Source organism: Rhincodon typus, chromosome 8 (genome assembly GCF_021869965.1).
Source record: "Rhincodon typus isolate 14 chromosome 8, sRhiTyp1.1, whole genome shotgun sequence".
Classification (NCBI taxonomy): Eukaryota; Metazoa; Chordata; class Chondrichthyes; order Orectolobiformes; family Rhincodontidae; genus Rhincodon; species Rhincodon typus.
In genome coordinates, this window is record NC_063339.1 from 5,321,011 (window position 1) to 5,339,460 (window position 18,450).

Here is an 18,450-nt window from a genome sequence, read left to right on the forward strand (position 1 = left end):
CCCCACACACAGACTGACCCACAGACACAGACACATCCCCCCACACAGAGACTGACCCACACCCAAACATATCCAATGACACAGACAGATCACCACACACACACACACACACACCCTTGCACACACCACACCCACTGACAGACACATACGCACACACGCACAGACTCACCCACACACCCAGTGGCACAAAGACACAAACACACACAAACACACTCTCACACACACGGACTCATACACACACACACAGACTCATACACACACACACACAAACACACACACACACACACACACACTCATACACACACGCACAAACACACACACACAGACCCAGACTCATACACACACACACACACAGACTCATACACACACACACACACATGCACACACACACAGACCCAGACTCATGGACAGTGGGCATCAATGGCTGGGCCAACATTTATTGCCCATTCTTAATTGCCACTGGAACTGAATGGCTTGCCAGGCTATTTAGAGTCTGCCACATTGCTGTGGGTCTGGAGTCACTTGGACCAGGTCACATAGACCAAACTGACCACAAGCAAGACCATGTAAGGAAAACAGATTTCCTTCCCTGGACGTTAATGAACAAGATGACAATGGCTAGGAAATTCTGGATTGTCATCGATTTCTGAATCCATGTTCCCACTGGATTAGCCTTGGGATCTGTGGATTATTAGGTAATGACATTACCACTACACCACCGCCTCCCCAGTAGTGAATCCTTCATTCCCGACTGTCTCATGCATTCACTGGAAGTAGATGATGATTAACTAGGAAAGGCTGTGATGTGTGGAATTGACTGCTAGCAGGAGAGTTGCCTAAAACAATGCTTTTAGAACTGAAAGGAGAACAGGCCATTTCAGAATTAATCATAAGAAAGGAACCAGAATTGTCAACAATCTGGTGGCAGTAATGAGTGAAGCAAGTAATGGAGAGGGACCTCAGACAAGGCCAGGTTTTAAGCTTTGGTCATGGTGACTCTTAGACATAAACTGATCATGTTAGACTAGGCTGAGCTGTTAACAGATAAACCTATAGAAAAACAGGAGAGCATTTAGATACAGTATAGTGTCATTCAGTGTCTTTAAGACAGATAGATAGGTTCTTGATCACTTAAAGTGATTGAGGGTTATGGTAGAAGGCAGGAGAATGGGGTTGAGAAACATGTCAGCCATGATTGAATGGTGGAGCAGACTCAATGGGCTGAATGACCTAATTCTGCTCCTTTACCTTATGATCTGATAGAGCCCAAGGTCCTAAAGAGCAAACCTTCCACTTCTTCAGTCAAGCAATCACTGTCAATATATGAGGCAAGTCCAAATATAAAAGCAATATGATGCAGGACTTAGATCCTGGAAAGGTACAAATGGCCCTTCAGGCTCCTTCAGTAGGATCATGGCTGATCAGGTTGTGGTCTAAGCTTCACCCTCCAGTCTGCCCCCTCATAAACTTTGACTCCTTGGTAAATCAGAAATCTATCTCTTGAATGAATTTGTAGAGCCAGCCTTCACTACCTTGTGAAGATAATTCCTCAGACTAACAACCCTCTGAGAGAAAAATCAATCTCTTCAGCGAGGTCTTAGTGGCCTATGGAAAAGGCAAGTAAAATAGTAATCCAGAAAACTAGGAGAGCTATAGAAAGCAGCGAAGAGATTCAAAGAAAATATTGCAGTGGAAGTGGGTGCAGAGAGAGGGAAATTCACACATAATAAAGAAACCAGAAGTATAAGTTTATTAAATACATTGTAAAGAAGGATATAGTGAGGAGAGATGTGACTCTAGTAAACAAAGATAAATATAATTTTGTAACAAACCACAAGGGGCCATACCAGAATTTTAGCATGATAGTTCAACATCCATTTCCACAATAACAGAAGAGTGTAAGGTACCAGTGATAGAATAGGAACTTAAAAACAAATCATACTCAATTAATTTAACTTAAAAATAAGAAAATAGTAATGGAGAAAATATTGTGACTTAGAAAGAAATCTCAGAAATATGATAATTTCTACCTGGTGGCTTTAAAGCAGGTGAGTGGGAAATTTATGGAAGTATTGGCAAGTAATCTTTCAAAGATTTGGGAAGTGTGATGCTAGCAAGGAAATTTGTTAATCTCTCTCAGTTACTTAAGGAGGGTCTCTGTCTATTTGTCCTATATCAGCTATGGGCAAGCTTTTAGAATAGTTGAGAACTGAGCAGACAGAGTCAGCGCTGCTCTGTTTTAGAAAGACAGCTTTGTTCATTTTCTTTTTGTGGAGGTCACTCATAAAATATTCCATCTCTGTTAAGTTGGATGTGGTTCCACACGTGACTGGGATGGGTATAGACAGAACCAGAAATTGCTGGCGAGACTCAGCAGGTCTGGCAGCATCATGGATAGAAAACAGAGTTAATATTTCAAATCTAGTGACCCTTCTTCAGAATTGGTAGCAGCCAGGAAAAGATTATATTTATGCTGCTCTCAGGGCCAGTGGGGAATAGGGTCAGGGAAGGAATGAGCAGATAGGTGGAGAAACAGAAGGGAAAAAGATGGGCAAAACAAAAAGATTGTTAATGATAAACCAGAGAATAAGAAAAGCCAGATAGGTGATAATGGAGACTATGAGGAGGTGAAAATGAGTTGGCTGGGCTGAAAGCAACACATTCCATGAGAGGAACAAAAACAAAGTTGCTGGAAAAGCTCAGCAGGTCTGGCAGCATCTGTGAAGGAGAAAACAGAGTTAACATTTCGGGTCTGGTGACCCTTCCTCAGACCATGAGAGGACCTGGGATGTGGGGCTGGGTAATAGACACGGACAGAGATGTTCACGCTCTGAAGTTATTAAGTTCTATAGTGAGTCCCAAAGTTTGTAAGGTCACCAAGCGGAAGGTGAGCAGTTAGTCATCCAGCTTTTATTGAGATGTATATTTATTTAGCAGGCTGGGCTCAGAGATGATTCACAGAAGAGATGAGGGTTATGGTTAACTGGCCTGAGACTGGTAAGGATACATTAGAATACACTATTTTAGTTTACAGCTCTGACTTAGTTTTACCCCACATCATTCCAAGTTGAATCATGATTCCCAGTTTGTGTTATCGAAGGATGGAAATCAGTTCCTAGGTTACAGCTGTGGGGTGGAAGTAGACGGTGTGGGCATCTGTCATGTACCTATACAGGAGAGGGGCTGACATTGTGGATCAGCCACTCATTGTAGAAGCTGCCAGACTGTCAAAGCCATGAATTATGCAGTGTCTGTACTGGCTACCACCCCATCTGTAATGAGGGTTTTAGTTCTGGGAATATACATGGAAACCTACTCCTGAGCTTTACCTCAGCACCACATTCCACCATTTCTTCACTGCCTTTGATTTGTCATTGCTGCTTACCTGACATTCAGAGTTGAATGACAAGAGATTCTCTCAAAACTGTCCCCACTACCAACTGTATTCCATAGCCACCAACATTAGCCCTCTTCCTGCCTCCTGTCTGGGGCTGTCCTGGACCACTCCAACTCCTGAGATGACCTTCCAACCTTGTATTCACACTGTCAGTAAGAATGCCTACTTCCAGCTTTGTATCATCACCTGGTTGTGCCCTGCCTCTGCATATCTGTGATGGGCTGAATGGCCTCCTTCTGTGCTGTGACAATTCTGTGATCTGCAATTCAAAGCTTTTGTCTATGATTTTATCTCCTTTAAATTTGACAATTCCAATACACCTCCAGGCAGTCTCTCACATTCTAGACTCCATAAACTTGAGCTCATTGAACACTTTCTAGCCAAACTCACACTAAGTCCACTCACAGAGCATAGGAGGTTGAGGGGTGACCTTATAGAGGTTTATAAAATCATGAGGGGCTTGGATAAGGTGCATATCAAGGGTCTTTTCCCTAGGTTGAGGGAGTTCGAAGCAAGGGAGCATATTTTTAAGGTGAGAGGGGAAAGATTTAAAAAGGTCATGAGGGCCAATACTTTCACTCAGAGAGAGGTTCGTGTGTGGAATGAACTGCCAGGAGGGAGTGGTGGTTGTGGATACAGTCACGTTTAAAAGACATTTGAATAAGTACATGAATAAGAAAATGTTTGCAGGGGTATGGGCCAGGAGCAGGCAGTTGGACCAGTTTAGTTTGGGATAATGGTCAGCATGGACTGGTTGGACCAAAGGGTCTGTTTCCATGCTGTATGACTTTATGACTCTACAACACAGCATGGTTTTCACATTAGCTCCCAATTTGACAGTACATCAGTAGTGAAACTCTCATCATTGGTCTGTATCGGTCATGATCTAATTGATAAATCCAGTTGTAAAATGAGTGGGAGCTGATTTTCTTCTTTCCTGTTCTGAAAGGATTAGAAGGGGCTGCTTCTGCATACCTGTCCCCAGTTGCCCCCCAGGTGCTGCCCTATGTGAGCCTGGGGGCTCTATCCCGCACTGAACTGCAGCTTCTGAACCAGCTCCACTGCCGGAGGAAGCGTCGTCACCGAACCATCTTCACAGATGAACAGCTGGAAGCTCTGGAGAACCTTTTTCAAGAGACTAAGTACCCAGATGTGGGCACTAGGGAACAGCTGGCCAGGAGAGTCCATCTCCGGGAGGAGAAAGTGGAGGTAAGAGGAAGGGAGATTTCCTGTATTTATATAGCACCATCTTTGAACATTCCAAAATGCTTACCAGCCAATGAAGAATTTTGAAGGATTTTTCACTGCTCACGTGTAGGAAATATAGAGGCAGAACCTGCAGACAAACAGCAATGTGACATTATCCATGTTCCCAGATTTTGTTCTCTTAATAACATTGTTTAAGGCGTAAAGATTAGGCATAAAGATAGTGTTGCAGGATTTTTTTACATGGATTTGAGAGGGTAACTGAGGTCTCAGTTTAATGTCTGCAAGTTGATCATCTTTGACTGTGTATCACTCCCTTTGGATTACACCACAAGTTCCCACATGGATTATGTGCACGATTCTCTGGAGTGGGATTATGAACCCACAACTTTCTGGCTCAGAGTGCACGAGGGCTACCCATTGAGCATCTAAAGTAAGTTTCCCATTTCCATTCATTGGAAAACTGGTGAATTGTAGAGTGTCATTCCCTATGTTACAACATAGAGAAAGAGAACTAAACTAAATCTAAACTACCTCTGTATTTGTAATACAGTAAAATTAAATAATTTTCAAGATCCCCAAATAGTCACTCCAATGGCTCCTAAACAGACTTTTGAATAACTAATCCCAGACTTCGCAAATAATTAATTTCCAGATATTGATCCAGCTTAATCAAAAGACTTACCTGTTTGTTAGATACACAAAAGTTTTAGCAGAGAAAATTAAACCACTTGGTAAACTGATTAATGTCTGTGTTTCAAAACGCAAAACATTCGTTTTCAGTCACCATTCACACAAAACAGAGACAAACACAGGTAAGAGATAAATAAAAGAAAAATTTTAAAACTGGCCAAGTCACTTAAAATGGTCAATGAAAATCAAGTCAGCATAGTTTTACCAGACCATAAGGCTACTCTCTCATTAGATTTAATGTGAGGGTACAACACCTCAGGCAAGGAGAGAGGTTGTGACAGACAGTGCTTCATGGTAACTTTAGTCGGGCTACAAACGGAACCCAAACTTTTGGCATCACTCTGCAATGTACACTAGCTGTCCAACCAACTGAGTTAACTGACCCCTCTTATGAAGGAGCTGTGTAATACTGCAGATGAGCAGTAAAGGGTGAAACCCTGCAATCATGAAGGAAGCATATGGTTGATGTTGCAATGTTCTTGATCCTCCAACAGCCGAAATAATTTCTCGTACTCTATCAAATTTCTTTAACATTCCATACCCTTTGGTTGGATCAGTTGTCAATCTTTGGTAGTCACAAGGTACCAGCCAAATCTATCCAACTTGTCCTCTGACTTAAATCTCTCAAAGCACCAATATCAAACTCAATGGAAATAGAACAGCTTCAATCCACTCAGATGGAATGTTACAGCCACTTCCAACAAACTGAGTTATGGGAAAGAGATGGAAGATATGGATCGTGCAAGAGCACAGGCTGAATTTACTATCAATGTGTGATGACCCTATGGAATCTTGTTGGTCCAGAGCTCCAATTGGAACACCAATGGGACAAGCCAAGGATTCCCTATGTTCTGATATTGCTGTTAATGGTTTAGACATTCTGTGGCAACACTGATCTGTAAAATGTGGTCCTGAGTGCTTTGGTGAACCAGTGAGGGCTTTTCACAATCTTTCAGTTTGTCTGATTCATGTTTTTCAAAGCTCAGTAAGAAAATCTGTGGCAAAATTATAAGAACAAAAAAGATTCTCACTGGTAATCTCCATGTCAGGCCATATGCCAATCTAGTCCTGGTCTCTGAGACACCAAGGGAAAACTCTGAGGCACTGGTGGAAATGCAGTAAAGAGACATGAATAAAACCCCTGGAATTAAAAGTTTGGAGTTAAAAGAATTGGACTCTTCAACCCAGGAAGGAGGGATCTGAAAGGTGATCCTGTACACTGGGTACAGAAAACATAATTATTTTAAAATTAAATTGTCAGGAACAGGACAAGGGTACTCAGACTGAAACAACTAAAACATAAATTCCGATCTGATGTGAGTACAATCTTTATACAACAAGTGATCAACAAGTGGACTGACTCCTGGATACAGTCTTGGAGGTAAAGTCACTGGGTTGATGACAAATGGATTTTAAAAGGTACCACTTTAGCACAGTTCATAATGGAATACATAAGCTGTGCTTAATGGTCTTCATCTGTTATCTTGTTATCTGTTGGTCTTTATTTATCTTAATGAGGCAACAATATAACAGTAGATTGATGATAAAATTTACTCAAATCCTGGATCTATTGTTTATTGTCTGTGTTTAAAATTATGTAAACATTAACAGAACAGTGGGTCTGTTCTATGCAGGTTTGGTTTTTTTTCCCAGTGAGTGATGGTACAATGGATCTATTGTATAATGGTCTGAGTTTTTACCTTATCCAGTGATTGAACTATTCTGTTGTATAGAAGTCTAGTTGTGTGTGCTATTCAGTGAGTGATGGGACAATGAGTTTGTATTATGTACGGAAATTATTAAATATTATGTACAGAAATGGTTAAATATTATAACTATTGCAGTTAATGTTAATAGTAAAACTTTTTATTTTTGTTAATCTTCACTGTTAAATTTTAAATTGAATTTTAAAACTATTCACAATTAGTTTGTTGTTAACGGGCTTCCACCCACAAATTCCTATTCCCTGTTTTCTACTTTTGTGTGAGACTATTCCAGTACACACAACCAAATCTGTTCACTCCTAAAGTGGTCTGTTGAAACTGCTGAGCACGATTGCACTCTATTTTTGACACAGAATTGGTGTCTGGTGCGGTTCCCAGAGTGTTCCCTTGTATCCTGTCCAGCAGATCTCACAAAATCTGCATTTTCCATAAAAAAGAACGAAGTTACAATTGACTGTCTGTCACACCTTTGGAATATCCCAACATGCTTTCCCTTTGAAGGGCTTTAACATTTTTTTTGCTGACCCAGATGATTTAAGCACAGCAAGATCTCACAGGAAATGTGAGATCTCACAAATATGACAAATGATCAGTAAATCTGCTGAGGTGCTAAGTTGTGAACGTCAGCCAGGACTCCTCAGAGAACTTCATAATCTCCTTTGAGAAAGTGTCACACAGTCTCTTACAACCATCAAAACAAGCTCATCCTATCCATAAGACACTATTACGTCCCTCGGTACTGCACTGAGCTACCAGCCTAGATTATCTACTTAAGTCCTAGAGTGGTGCTTGAATTGTGAAACATTTTAACTCTGAGATGAGATTATTACCATCTGGACAATTCAGAAATATGAGGCAGCCACGTTAGCTTAAATCATTCAAGTGAGCCAAACCAGTGCTTGAGTATTTGCCCAAAGTGGATAAGGACATATTACTTTTTCTCTGTTTTTGATCCCTTTTCTCATTTTAGTTTCCTCCTCCTCCTCTCTCTTTGCAAAAGGTTCACTTCTTCCTGTCTCATTACATCAAATTAACAGCACATAAACCGATCATTCAATCCAACTGGCCTCAACCACTCTTTAAGCCCACTCTCAATTCTATTCATCTCACCCAACCAGCACATCCTCTGTTCCTTTTTCGCTTAAAAGCACCTGTGCCATTTTCCTCAATCACTTTGGTAGTAGTCAATTTTATATTTTAACCACTGCATAAACGAGATTCTCCTGAATCCTAAAGGGGGATTTGTTAGTAATTATATATATGTTCTCTTTCACATGGTAACATTTCCTATCACTATCTTGTAAAATACCTTCATGAGCGTAAATACTTTGATTGGATCACCTCCTTGGTCTTCTCTTTTCTAAAAGAAGAGATCCTCAACCCATTCAGGTTTTCCTGCAAATTCTTGAAATAGAAAATAGGGGAACTGGAGATGGCTGAAGTGATCCATTATCAGACACAGTAGACATCTTTCAGATTCCCTATAGTGCCATTTAGCACATGAAGTCTGAACTGACATTCCAAAGAACATCACACCCAACTCCCTACCCTATTCCCATAACCCCACATTTCCCATGGCTAATCCACCTAACCTACACATCCTTGGATACTATGGGGCAATTTAGCACCGACAACCCACCTAACTTGTACATATTTGGACTAAAGGTGGAAACCGGTGCTCCCGAAGGAAACCCACGCAGACATGGGGAGAATGTGCAAACTCCACGCAGACAGTTGCCCAAAGGTGGAATTGAATCCTGGTCCCTGGCACTGCACGGCAGCAGTGCTAACCACTGAGCCACCATGCCGCCCTATCTCATTGTGATTTTGACCAGTACAGCCTCATCGTGGGGCACAACATTGTCCAGACTGGAAAGTCTATTCACCACGTACTCTACACTGGCATCCCAGTGATCAGACAATGACACTGTCGTTGTGTTTGACCTTTCAGCTGAATGTGGAAGATCCAAAGCAGAGTGGGGAGTTCCTCCTGATGCCCTGGCAAATATTTACCTCTCAGACAAACTAATCATTCCTTCATTGTATGTGCAATCTTGCTGTGTGAAAATCAGTTGTTACATTTCCTTTAGCATCGCAATTCAAAAGAATTTAATTGGCTGTGTAAAAGTGCGAGACATCCTGAGGCACTATAAGGGATTCCAACTTATTTTTCCAAGACCCTGGAGAGGGTCCAGAGAAGATTTACAACAACACCAGGAATGACTAATTTTATTAGAGGATTTCAAATGCATCTCCTTGGGTGAAGTAGGTTATGGGGATTTTTTTTGTCCTCCTATTTTCTTTGACTTCTTCAAATCCTCTTTAAACAAGAGAAGGAATAATAAAAAAAAATAGATTGAGAAAACAATTCAACGTGAAGCCATGAGTAGTATTGTGGATAGTCAAATAATCACACCATAAATTTTATGGATTAGCCCATTTTGACCATTGGCCTCTCGGCTGATTGTGGGTTGTGTTCGAATGTGGAATGAGGGTCAAACTCCTTTTCTCACTTGGGAGAAATTACCTGATTACACACTTTGTTTGAAAGAAAATTATGCTTACTTTCCATAAACGAATCAATCCAAAGGCAGACATTTCCAAAGTTCAACAACACTTGGGGAAGTTAAAGTGAGAGCATTGCAAATGGAATAAATTCTTAATTCAGATAATTATCTTGGTAATCAGATTCCAAAATTACATTGGATCTTTCATCCACATGGTGCTTTAGAATGAAAAATATGTAATGGGACTGAATATCCCAGGAGAGAATTTGTGTGTGAAAAATGCGTGAGTGTGAGTGTGCACAAGTGAGTGAGTTTGCATGGGTGTGATCTAGACTCCAGAGAAAGAACCTTTTAGTATGCTTCCTATCAAGCTTTCTCAGATTTTGGAGATTTCAATGAGATCAGCTAAATTTGAGAATTCTACTTCATCTCCCTCATAGGGCATTGCTCTCATCTCAGGAATCAATCGAGAGAACATCTACTGTCGCCCCTGTTAGAGACCAAAATTCTGCCTTTGTTCCAGGTGTGATCTCAGCAAAACCCTGTACCATTGCAGGAAAATTTCTTTCAAATTTCTCTTATTAGAGAAAAGAAGTTAAGAGGTGACTTAATGGAGACATACAAGATGATCAGAGGATTAGATAGGGTGGACAGTTGGAGCCTTTTTCCTCGGATGATGATGGCTAGCACGAGGGGACATAGCTTTAAATTGAGGGGTGATAGATATAGGACAGATGTCAGAGGTAGGTTCTTTACTCAGAGAGTAGTAAGGGCGTGGAATGCCCTGCCTGCAAAAATAGTAGACTCGCCAACTTTAAGGGCATTTAAATGGTCATTGGATAAACATATGGATGATAATGGAATAGTTTAGGTTAGATGGGCTTCAGATTGGTTTCACAGGTCGGCGCAACATCGAGGGCCGAAGGGCCTGTACTGCGCTGTAATGTTCTATGTTCTATGTTCTAAAATGAAAGCTAACTTAACACTTTCCTTCCAATGGCTTGCTATAGTTAGACGTTAACTTTCCACGTTTCTTGTAAAAAGACAGCCAAATCCCTCTGAACACTACTATTTAATAATTTCACATGTGAAAATGATATTCTGTTTTTCTATTTCTGTTTTTCCAGCAAAGTGTGCAATTTCTCAATTTCCGCTTCCCCCCACCCCCCAACCCTCCACCTAAGATGTATACTCATGTTGCTACCTTCTTGCCCACTCACTTGACCTGGTTATATTCCTTTGCAGGCTCTTTTTGTGCCTATCATAGGTTACTTTCCCAAATAGCTTTGTATCGTCAGCAAACTTGGATATGTTGCTCTCAGTCCCTTCAGTAGTCATTAATATAGATTATTATGATTTCAGCTGGTAGTGCTGATCCTTGTGTTTCCTGTGTGTTATATATCAGCACTATGTGTGTACTCAATAGAACAGGTTATAAAAACTTAAACTGTAGAATAGAATTTTTTATCGAATTCCTACAGTGTGGAAGTAGACAATTCAGCCCATTGAGTCCACAGTAACCCTCCAAAGAGCATCTCACCAAGACCCATCCCCTTATCCTACATTTCTCATGTGGAATGCAACTAGTCTGCACATGCCTGGACACTATGGCCAATCCACCTAACCTGCACATCTTTGCATTGTGGGAGGAAACCAGAAGAAACCTATACAGACACGGGGAGAATGTGTAGACTCCACACAGACAGTTGCCTGAGGCTGGAATCAAACCCAGGTCCCTGGTGCTGTGAGGCAGCAGTGCTAACCAATGAGCCACCATGCCACCCCTAAATATAATAGAAATAAATGAATATTTGACTTCAATGATGCTGCCTGTACTTTGTGTGAATCTGGTTATATTAATCCTTTGTTAAGATTGTTAACAGTAAAAAAGGAATCGAGGAGTTGAAAAGATAATACAATTATGAAGTTGGCTACCACGTACAGTGATATGGACAGTGAAGTTGGGGTTATTAAATGTGCTTCAGGACTGAGAAATGATTCTATAAGAGGATGGTAGGGGTTGTTGAAATCTCTTACTTAGGGAGACTTTCTAGTCATGAAAATTCATATTTAGTGAAACAAAATAGGGTTTCCTCACAGAGTGAGGATGTCCTGTGTTCAGCACACTGTGAGTTGACAACAGTCTCTGCTTCAGGGATTAAGAAGGGTAAGCGAGGCCAAGGTTCCTTCTCCTGATAGTTGCTTCTGTCAGTGTAGCATCCGTGCACAGATATGTGTCAATATGGAAACGTGTGTTTATACAGGTATTGCAAGAGATAAAAAGGCTGCACCCTGGCCTAAGCCCCCCGAAAGCATACACACAGTATCAGTGTTTTAAAGTAATCTGGAGAGTGAGAATTTGTTATTAAGTGAGAGGTCAACACTCGGTGATTTACCAGCACATCGTCTGTTAATTAAAGCTCATGGGGAAACTAATGTACCCAAGCTTTCAACTATACAACATATTCAAGGTTGCAGGGTGCAGTTTAATACAGCCTGAACTTTATCATTCTGCTTTCCCAGCCGGATAGTCAACCTTTGCTTATTCTTAGTCCTGTAACCCCCTTTTGCGTACTGACACATAAAACAGCTTACTCCTTTGCACTCTAGGGCCTTCACACAGTGTTATTGCTGAACCAATGAGAGATTCTTTTTAAAAACACATCAAGAGCTATATTTCGCTACTGGCCTGATGTGCCAATGGGTGCAAGTGCCCATGTGCAGACAGATCATGGTTGGGTGTTTTTAATGAAGGCGCCCTATCTTATGAGTCAAAACAGAGCACAGGGTCAGGCTAGGCAGAGCCATGGTCAACTTGCTGACATAGCTCATGTATAGAATGGCCATTAGACTCATACAGAGCAGTCTTTGGCCCATTGAGTTTGCACCGAAATGGTGAATGATGTACTGGGATGGTGTCTAGCACCAATACTTTGGAAACCTCTCCCACCAATAACTTGAAAGGTGCTGGAGGGGACAAGACTGACCGGAGGAGCCAAGTTCTTTTTCATTTGTTGCCAAAATTCAACGTTGCTTCTGACCAACATCAAATTGTTCATTGCTATCAGATCATCGGTGTTGACTGCAACATTATGAAAAACTCGATAATGACTGGGTACAATCTACACACTGCAGACATGCAATGTAATATTTGTACACCACAAGGCATCACATCTAAACATTTAATTTAACAAAGAATCCCAAAACTCCTGAGGTGGCAGGGATTGAAGTTGGAGTGGACGAGTTCAGTGAAGTGAGAGGTGATGTGACCAGACTGTGTTATGTTGAGGAAATGCAGCATTTGGTTCAAAGGATCTACAAATATGTGAAAAGAGAGGGGAGGAAGGGTAAACACCTCAAGCTAGCTATGAAGAGAGGTTGAGTAGATTAGGATTATTTACATTAGAAAGACGGAGGTTGAGGGGGGACCTGATTGAGGTCTACAAAATCATGAGAGGTATAGACAGGGTGGATAGCAAGACGCTTTTTCCCCCAGAGTGGGAGACTCAATTACTAGGGGTCATGATTTCAAGATGAGAGGGGAAAAGTTTAAGGGAGATATGTGTGGAAAGTTCTTTACGCAGAGGGTGATGGGTGCCTGGAACGCGTTGCCAGCGGAGGTGGTAGAGGCGGGCATGATAGCATCATTTAAGACGTATCTAGACAGATACATGAATGGGCAGGGAGCAGAGGGATACAGATCCTTGGAAAATAGGCGACAGGTTTAGATAGAGGATCTGGATCAGTGCAGGCTTGGAGGGCCGAAGGGCCTGTTCCTGTGCAATAATTTTCTTTGTTCTTTGCTTGTTCTTTGTTCATTCACTCCCTCCATCACCAGTTTAGGAAAGCAGCTCACCACCACCTTCTCCAGCATGGTTTGGAATGGAGAATAAATGCTAGCTGTGATGATGATGCCAACAGCTGAAAAATAAATTCAAGGATACAATCTAAATAGCTGGCATACAAGGTTGAAAGTTCCAGAATAGAGGAAAATTAGAAATAATTTCTACAACTGCTTCAGTTCCATTTCCTGCCCTCAGCTAGAGTTACCCTCACTAGTTGAAAGTTCAAAAATTCAGATCCTTCTTTCTAGAGGATCATAAATAACTAATATGCTTAAAATCACTGATGTTTGCAGTGGATTTAATCTCCACTAAATCGTTATTTTTTCCTGTATGTGATGGATAAATTGGAAACATAGAGTAGGCCGTTCAGTCTATCGTCCCTGCTCCAGCTCTCTGACTACTGCCTCTCTCCTGCTCTTGCCCCGTATCCCTGAAAGAGATTTCTTTTCAACTATTTATTCAGTTCTCTTTTGAAAACAACTTTTCAATGGGCTTCCACCATTCTTTCAGGCAACGTATCCCAGATCATAACAACTTTTACTGTGCAAAAACATTTGTCTTTATCTCACCTCTATTTCTTTTGCCAGTCATCTTTAAATCTCTGGTCACTGCTGCTCCTGATCCTGCTGGTTTCTCCTTATTTAATCAATAAATAATCTTCATGACTTTGAAAAACTCAATCACATCTCTAGCAGTCTGGCTTCTCTTGTCTCTCCATATACTTGAAGCGTCTCATCAGGAAGCAAGGTGGAGGGCACACCCCTGTCTATATTAATGGAGCTGAGGTGGAGATGGTCAAGAGCATCAAGTTCCTAGAGTGATAATCACCAACAATCTGCCCTGGTCCTTCCACGTTGATGTGATGGTCAAGAAGGCACAACAACACCTTTTATTCCTCAGGAGGCTAGGGAAATTCAGCATGTCCATAAGGTCTGTCACCAACTTTTATACAGATGCACCATATAAGCATTCAATCTGGATGCATCACAGCTTGGTATGGCATCTGCTCCACCCAGGACTGTAAGAAACTACAGAGAGTTGTGAACACGGTCCAGTACGTCACGCAAGCCAACTTTCCATCCAATTACACTTCTCAGAAAGATAGCCAATATCATGAAAGACCCCTCCCACCTGGTTATAATCTCTTCTAACCTCTTCCATCAGGCAAAAGACACAAAAGCTTAAAACACATGTACCAACAGCTTCTTCCCTATTGTTATTCGCCTTCTGAATGGACTCCTCAAATTTCAAATCTAATGTTGATTTTGCTTTTTGTGCACCTTCTTTGCAGCCGTAACTTTGTATTCCTCGCTCTTTTCTATCACCCTGTGATCTTTGTACGTTATGATCTGCCTGTACTGCAGACAAAACTTTTCACCGTACCTAGGTACATGTGACAACAATAAATCAAATCATTGATACAATGCCAGTAAGTTCCCTTTGCACTAGTCTTGGAGAATCTCAATAAAATAAGAACTTGCATTTGTATAGTGCCTGTTATGCCATCAGGAGTCCCAAAGTACTTTCATTGGAACTATATTACTGTTCCTTCGTTGTTGCTGGGACAAAACCCTGGAATTTCCTTCGTCAGCATTGGGTGTGGCTCCTATCTTGTACTGCAGCATCTCACAGAGGCAGCTAAAGATATTTTTACAAAGGCAGTTAGGAATGTGAAAGATATGCCAGTGTAGTCAAATATTCCCACAGTGGATGTAGGAAATGTGGCAGCCAATTTACACATAATTAAACGGTGAGCAGATAATCTGTTCAATACTATAGGATAAGGGTTAAACATTGACCAGGACACAAAGGAGATCTTACCTTGTGTTCATTAGAAGGGTAGCCCTGGAGTCCTTTACTACCTGTGGTAGGGTCTTAGTTTAACATCTTCCCTGAAAGACTGTGCCTCAAACAGTGTTGCATTCTTGTAATACTGCAGTCAGAGAGTCAACCTAGGTTTTGTGCTCAGATCTTTTGACATCCCTGATAAAGTGCGCTACCTCAGAAATGAAGGTTTGAACTGTTTGACTTTTGTTTCTCCTGCTCAGGTCTGGTTTAAGAACCGCCGAGCCAAATGGAGGCGGCAGAAGAGATCATCATCGGAGGAGTCGGACTCCCAGAAATGGAATAAAATTTCAAAAAATGCCCCGGTGGGGAAGGCTTCTGGAGAATCCACTTCAGCAGCCCAGGAGAGTGAGGTAGACTCAGACAGCTGATAGCTGGCACTGATTAATCAGGAGTATTCACCCACCCTCAGCTCAGACTGTGGCTGGTACCTTGCACTTTGTCCCTCTGGAGGGCTGAGGCTACTGTAAATACTGTACAAATACATATTATATATATGTGCGTTTTTGTATGTGTGCCTGTTTTGTTAATAAAACAAAATGTCGAGATTTTACTCAGATGAGACACAGTTCTGCTTTGTTGAAACAAACTTTGCATTCCAGGCTTGTTCCTGGGATGGCAGGACTGATGTAGGAAGAGAGGCAGGTCAGGATTATACTCATTGGAGATTAGGAGAATAAGAGGTATTTCATAGAAACCTATATAATTCTAAGAGGACCAGGCAATGCAGAAAGGATGTTCCTGATAATGGGGGAGTCCAGAACCAGTCTAAGGATATGGAGGTCATTTAGGACTGAGATGAGGAGAAATGTCTTCACCCAGTGGGGGAGTCTGTGGAATTCTCTGCCACAGAAAGAGGTTGAGGGCAAAATGCTGAATGTTTTCAAGAAGGAGTTAAATATTATTCTTAGAGCTAATGGGGTCAAAGAGTATGGGGAGAAAATGGGAACAGAGTGCTGAGTTGGATGATCAGCCATGATCATAATGAATGGTGAACAGGCTCAAAGCGCCAAATGGCCTACTCCTGCTCCTATTTTCTATGCTTCTACGAAGATCCGAAAATAAGCAGATGCGAATTTAATGCTGCTTGGCAGATGTCACAAAACCGTAGAAATTTACAGCATAGACGTCCTTTTGGTCCCTCCTGCTCGTGCTGGCTCTTTGAAAGAGCTTCATCCCACAATCCTGCTTCTTGTTTATATTATGCAAGTTTCTAACCCTGAAGAACCTGTCTAACCTCTTTCGCAAATTATTTGTGGAATCACCACCTTTCCAGTTCATATTCTAGATTGTATAACTAATGGTGGGTGAGCCCTGGAGTTTGCAATGCACAGCAGGGTACAGGTACAGGAGGTATGTTACAGAACTGAGAAACTAGAGGTCTGACCTACTAAGCTGGCAGAATATGAGGTCAGATCCCTCCTGGGCAGTCTAGGAGTCTGGGGTCAGCTTGGTAAAGTAGGTCCAGAAATCAAACCACTGGTGCGTAACACATGGAATTTTCAGATTGTCAAAAAAACACCATTGGTTTGGAGACGGAAACCCACTCTTTTTACCCACTCTGGACCTAAATGTGGCTTAGCCAGAGATATGAGTTCAAGTAACAAAAACAGAAATTGCTGGAAAATTTCAGCAGATCTGGCAGCATCTGTGGAGAGAAATCAGAGTAAACATTTTGTGTCTAGTGACCCGAAATGTTATCTCTGATTTCTCTCCACAGATGCTGCCAGACCTGCTGAGGTCTTCCAGCAACTTCTGCTTTTGTTTCAGATTTCCAGCATCCGCAGTTCTTTCAGTTTTTTATATGAGTTCAAATCCCACCATAGAAACTGAGGAATTTAAATTGAATTAGTTACAACTGGAGGGAGGGGGATAAAATCCAGCATTGGTTATGGCGACCATGAAGGTACCAGATTGGTTCTTAAGAGCAAGTTGGCCCTCCAAAGAAATCTGCCATCCACACCCAGCCTGACCAACCTGTGACTCCAAACCCACAGCAAGGTCATTGACTTAACCAGTTCACCACCACCTTCTCAAGACTAACTGGGTAGCATCAATAAATTTCAGCCTTATCAGGATGCCGTGTGAAGGAACCAAAGAAAGATGAGCATGCAAAGAGATTAGCTATTCCTTGCTCAATCAACCTCTTCCATGACTTTGACCTAAAGGACAGTCAAGTGGATGGCTTAAGATTTGTCTCTCTGCTTGGGGTGAGCTGGTTGGTTGGACATACTCATGACAAAACTGCTACCCAGGCCTGAAGCCCAATGATTGTCCATTCTCAGTTCAGGAGAATGTGTTTTAGAGATGTGCAGGACAGAAACAAACCCTTCCGTCCAACTAGTCCCTGCCAACCAGACATCCTAAATTAATCTAGTCCCATTTGCCAGCATTTGGCTCATATCCTTCTAAGCCCTTCATAATCATGAGACCGGCTTATAGTCCAACAGTTTTATTTGAAATCACAAGCTTTCAGAGGCTGCTCCTTCATTAGAATTCAGGTGAAGCCCCTGACAAAGGACTTTGCTCTGAAAGATTGTGATTTCAATAAACCTGTTGGACTATAACCTGGTGTCGTGTGACTTCTGACTTTGTCCACCCCAGTACAAAACTGGCACCTCCACACCATATTCATATACCCATCCAGATGCCTTTTAAATGTTGTAATTGTACCCTCCTCCACCACTTCCTCTGGCAGCTCGTTCCATACCAGCATCACCCTCTATGTGAATAAGTTACCCCTTAGGTCCCTTTTTCCCCTTTCACCTTAAATCTTTGCCCTCTAGTTTTGGAATCCCCTACCCTGGAGAAATACCCTCGGCTATTTACTCTATCCATGCTCCTCATCACTTTATAAACCTCTTTAAAGTCACCCCTTATTGTTGTTAATCTGGACTAGAAAACAGACTAATTTCTGAGCCTGTGTGCAATGGCTCTGAACAGACCTCTTTTGACTTATGTCATTGTCTGCATATGGAACTAACAGGTAGCAAATTAAATGTTCAGGCTAGGATTGTCAGTATTTGTGAATATCACAAGCAAATTCTGGACTGAATTACCCTTCCTCCATACCCAGGCTTCCAATAATATCCACACTGTGGCCTGGAGGGAGATCTGTGTTGCAGTGAGTAACCAGAAATTCCATGTATGTCCAACTCCGGGGCTTGATGAACTTGATGTGTGTCTGTAACATGACTGAACCAATTTGTTCATTGTTTGTGGGTTTCATTGGT

The 18,450-nt window shown here is 41.7% G+C and overlaps 1 protein-coding gene across 1 annotated transcript in view; it reads left to right on the forward strand.

The window, feature by feature from the left end:
- Positions 1-15,676, forward strand: part of gsc (goosecoid) — a 16,475-nt gene extending 799 nt beyond the window's left edge. The window contains exons 2-3 of the mRNA XM_020523012.2: positions 4,347-4,606; positions 15,421-15,676. Of these exons, the coding sequence (XP_020378601.2) occupies positions 4,347-4,606; positions 15,421-15,588 (428 nt within the window). The 3' untranslated portion in view covers positions 15,589-15,676. The remainder of the gene's footprint in view (positions 1-4,346; positions 4,607-15,420) is intronic.
- The last annotated feature ends 2,774 nt before the right edge of the window (positions 15,677-18,450 follow it).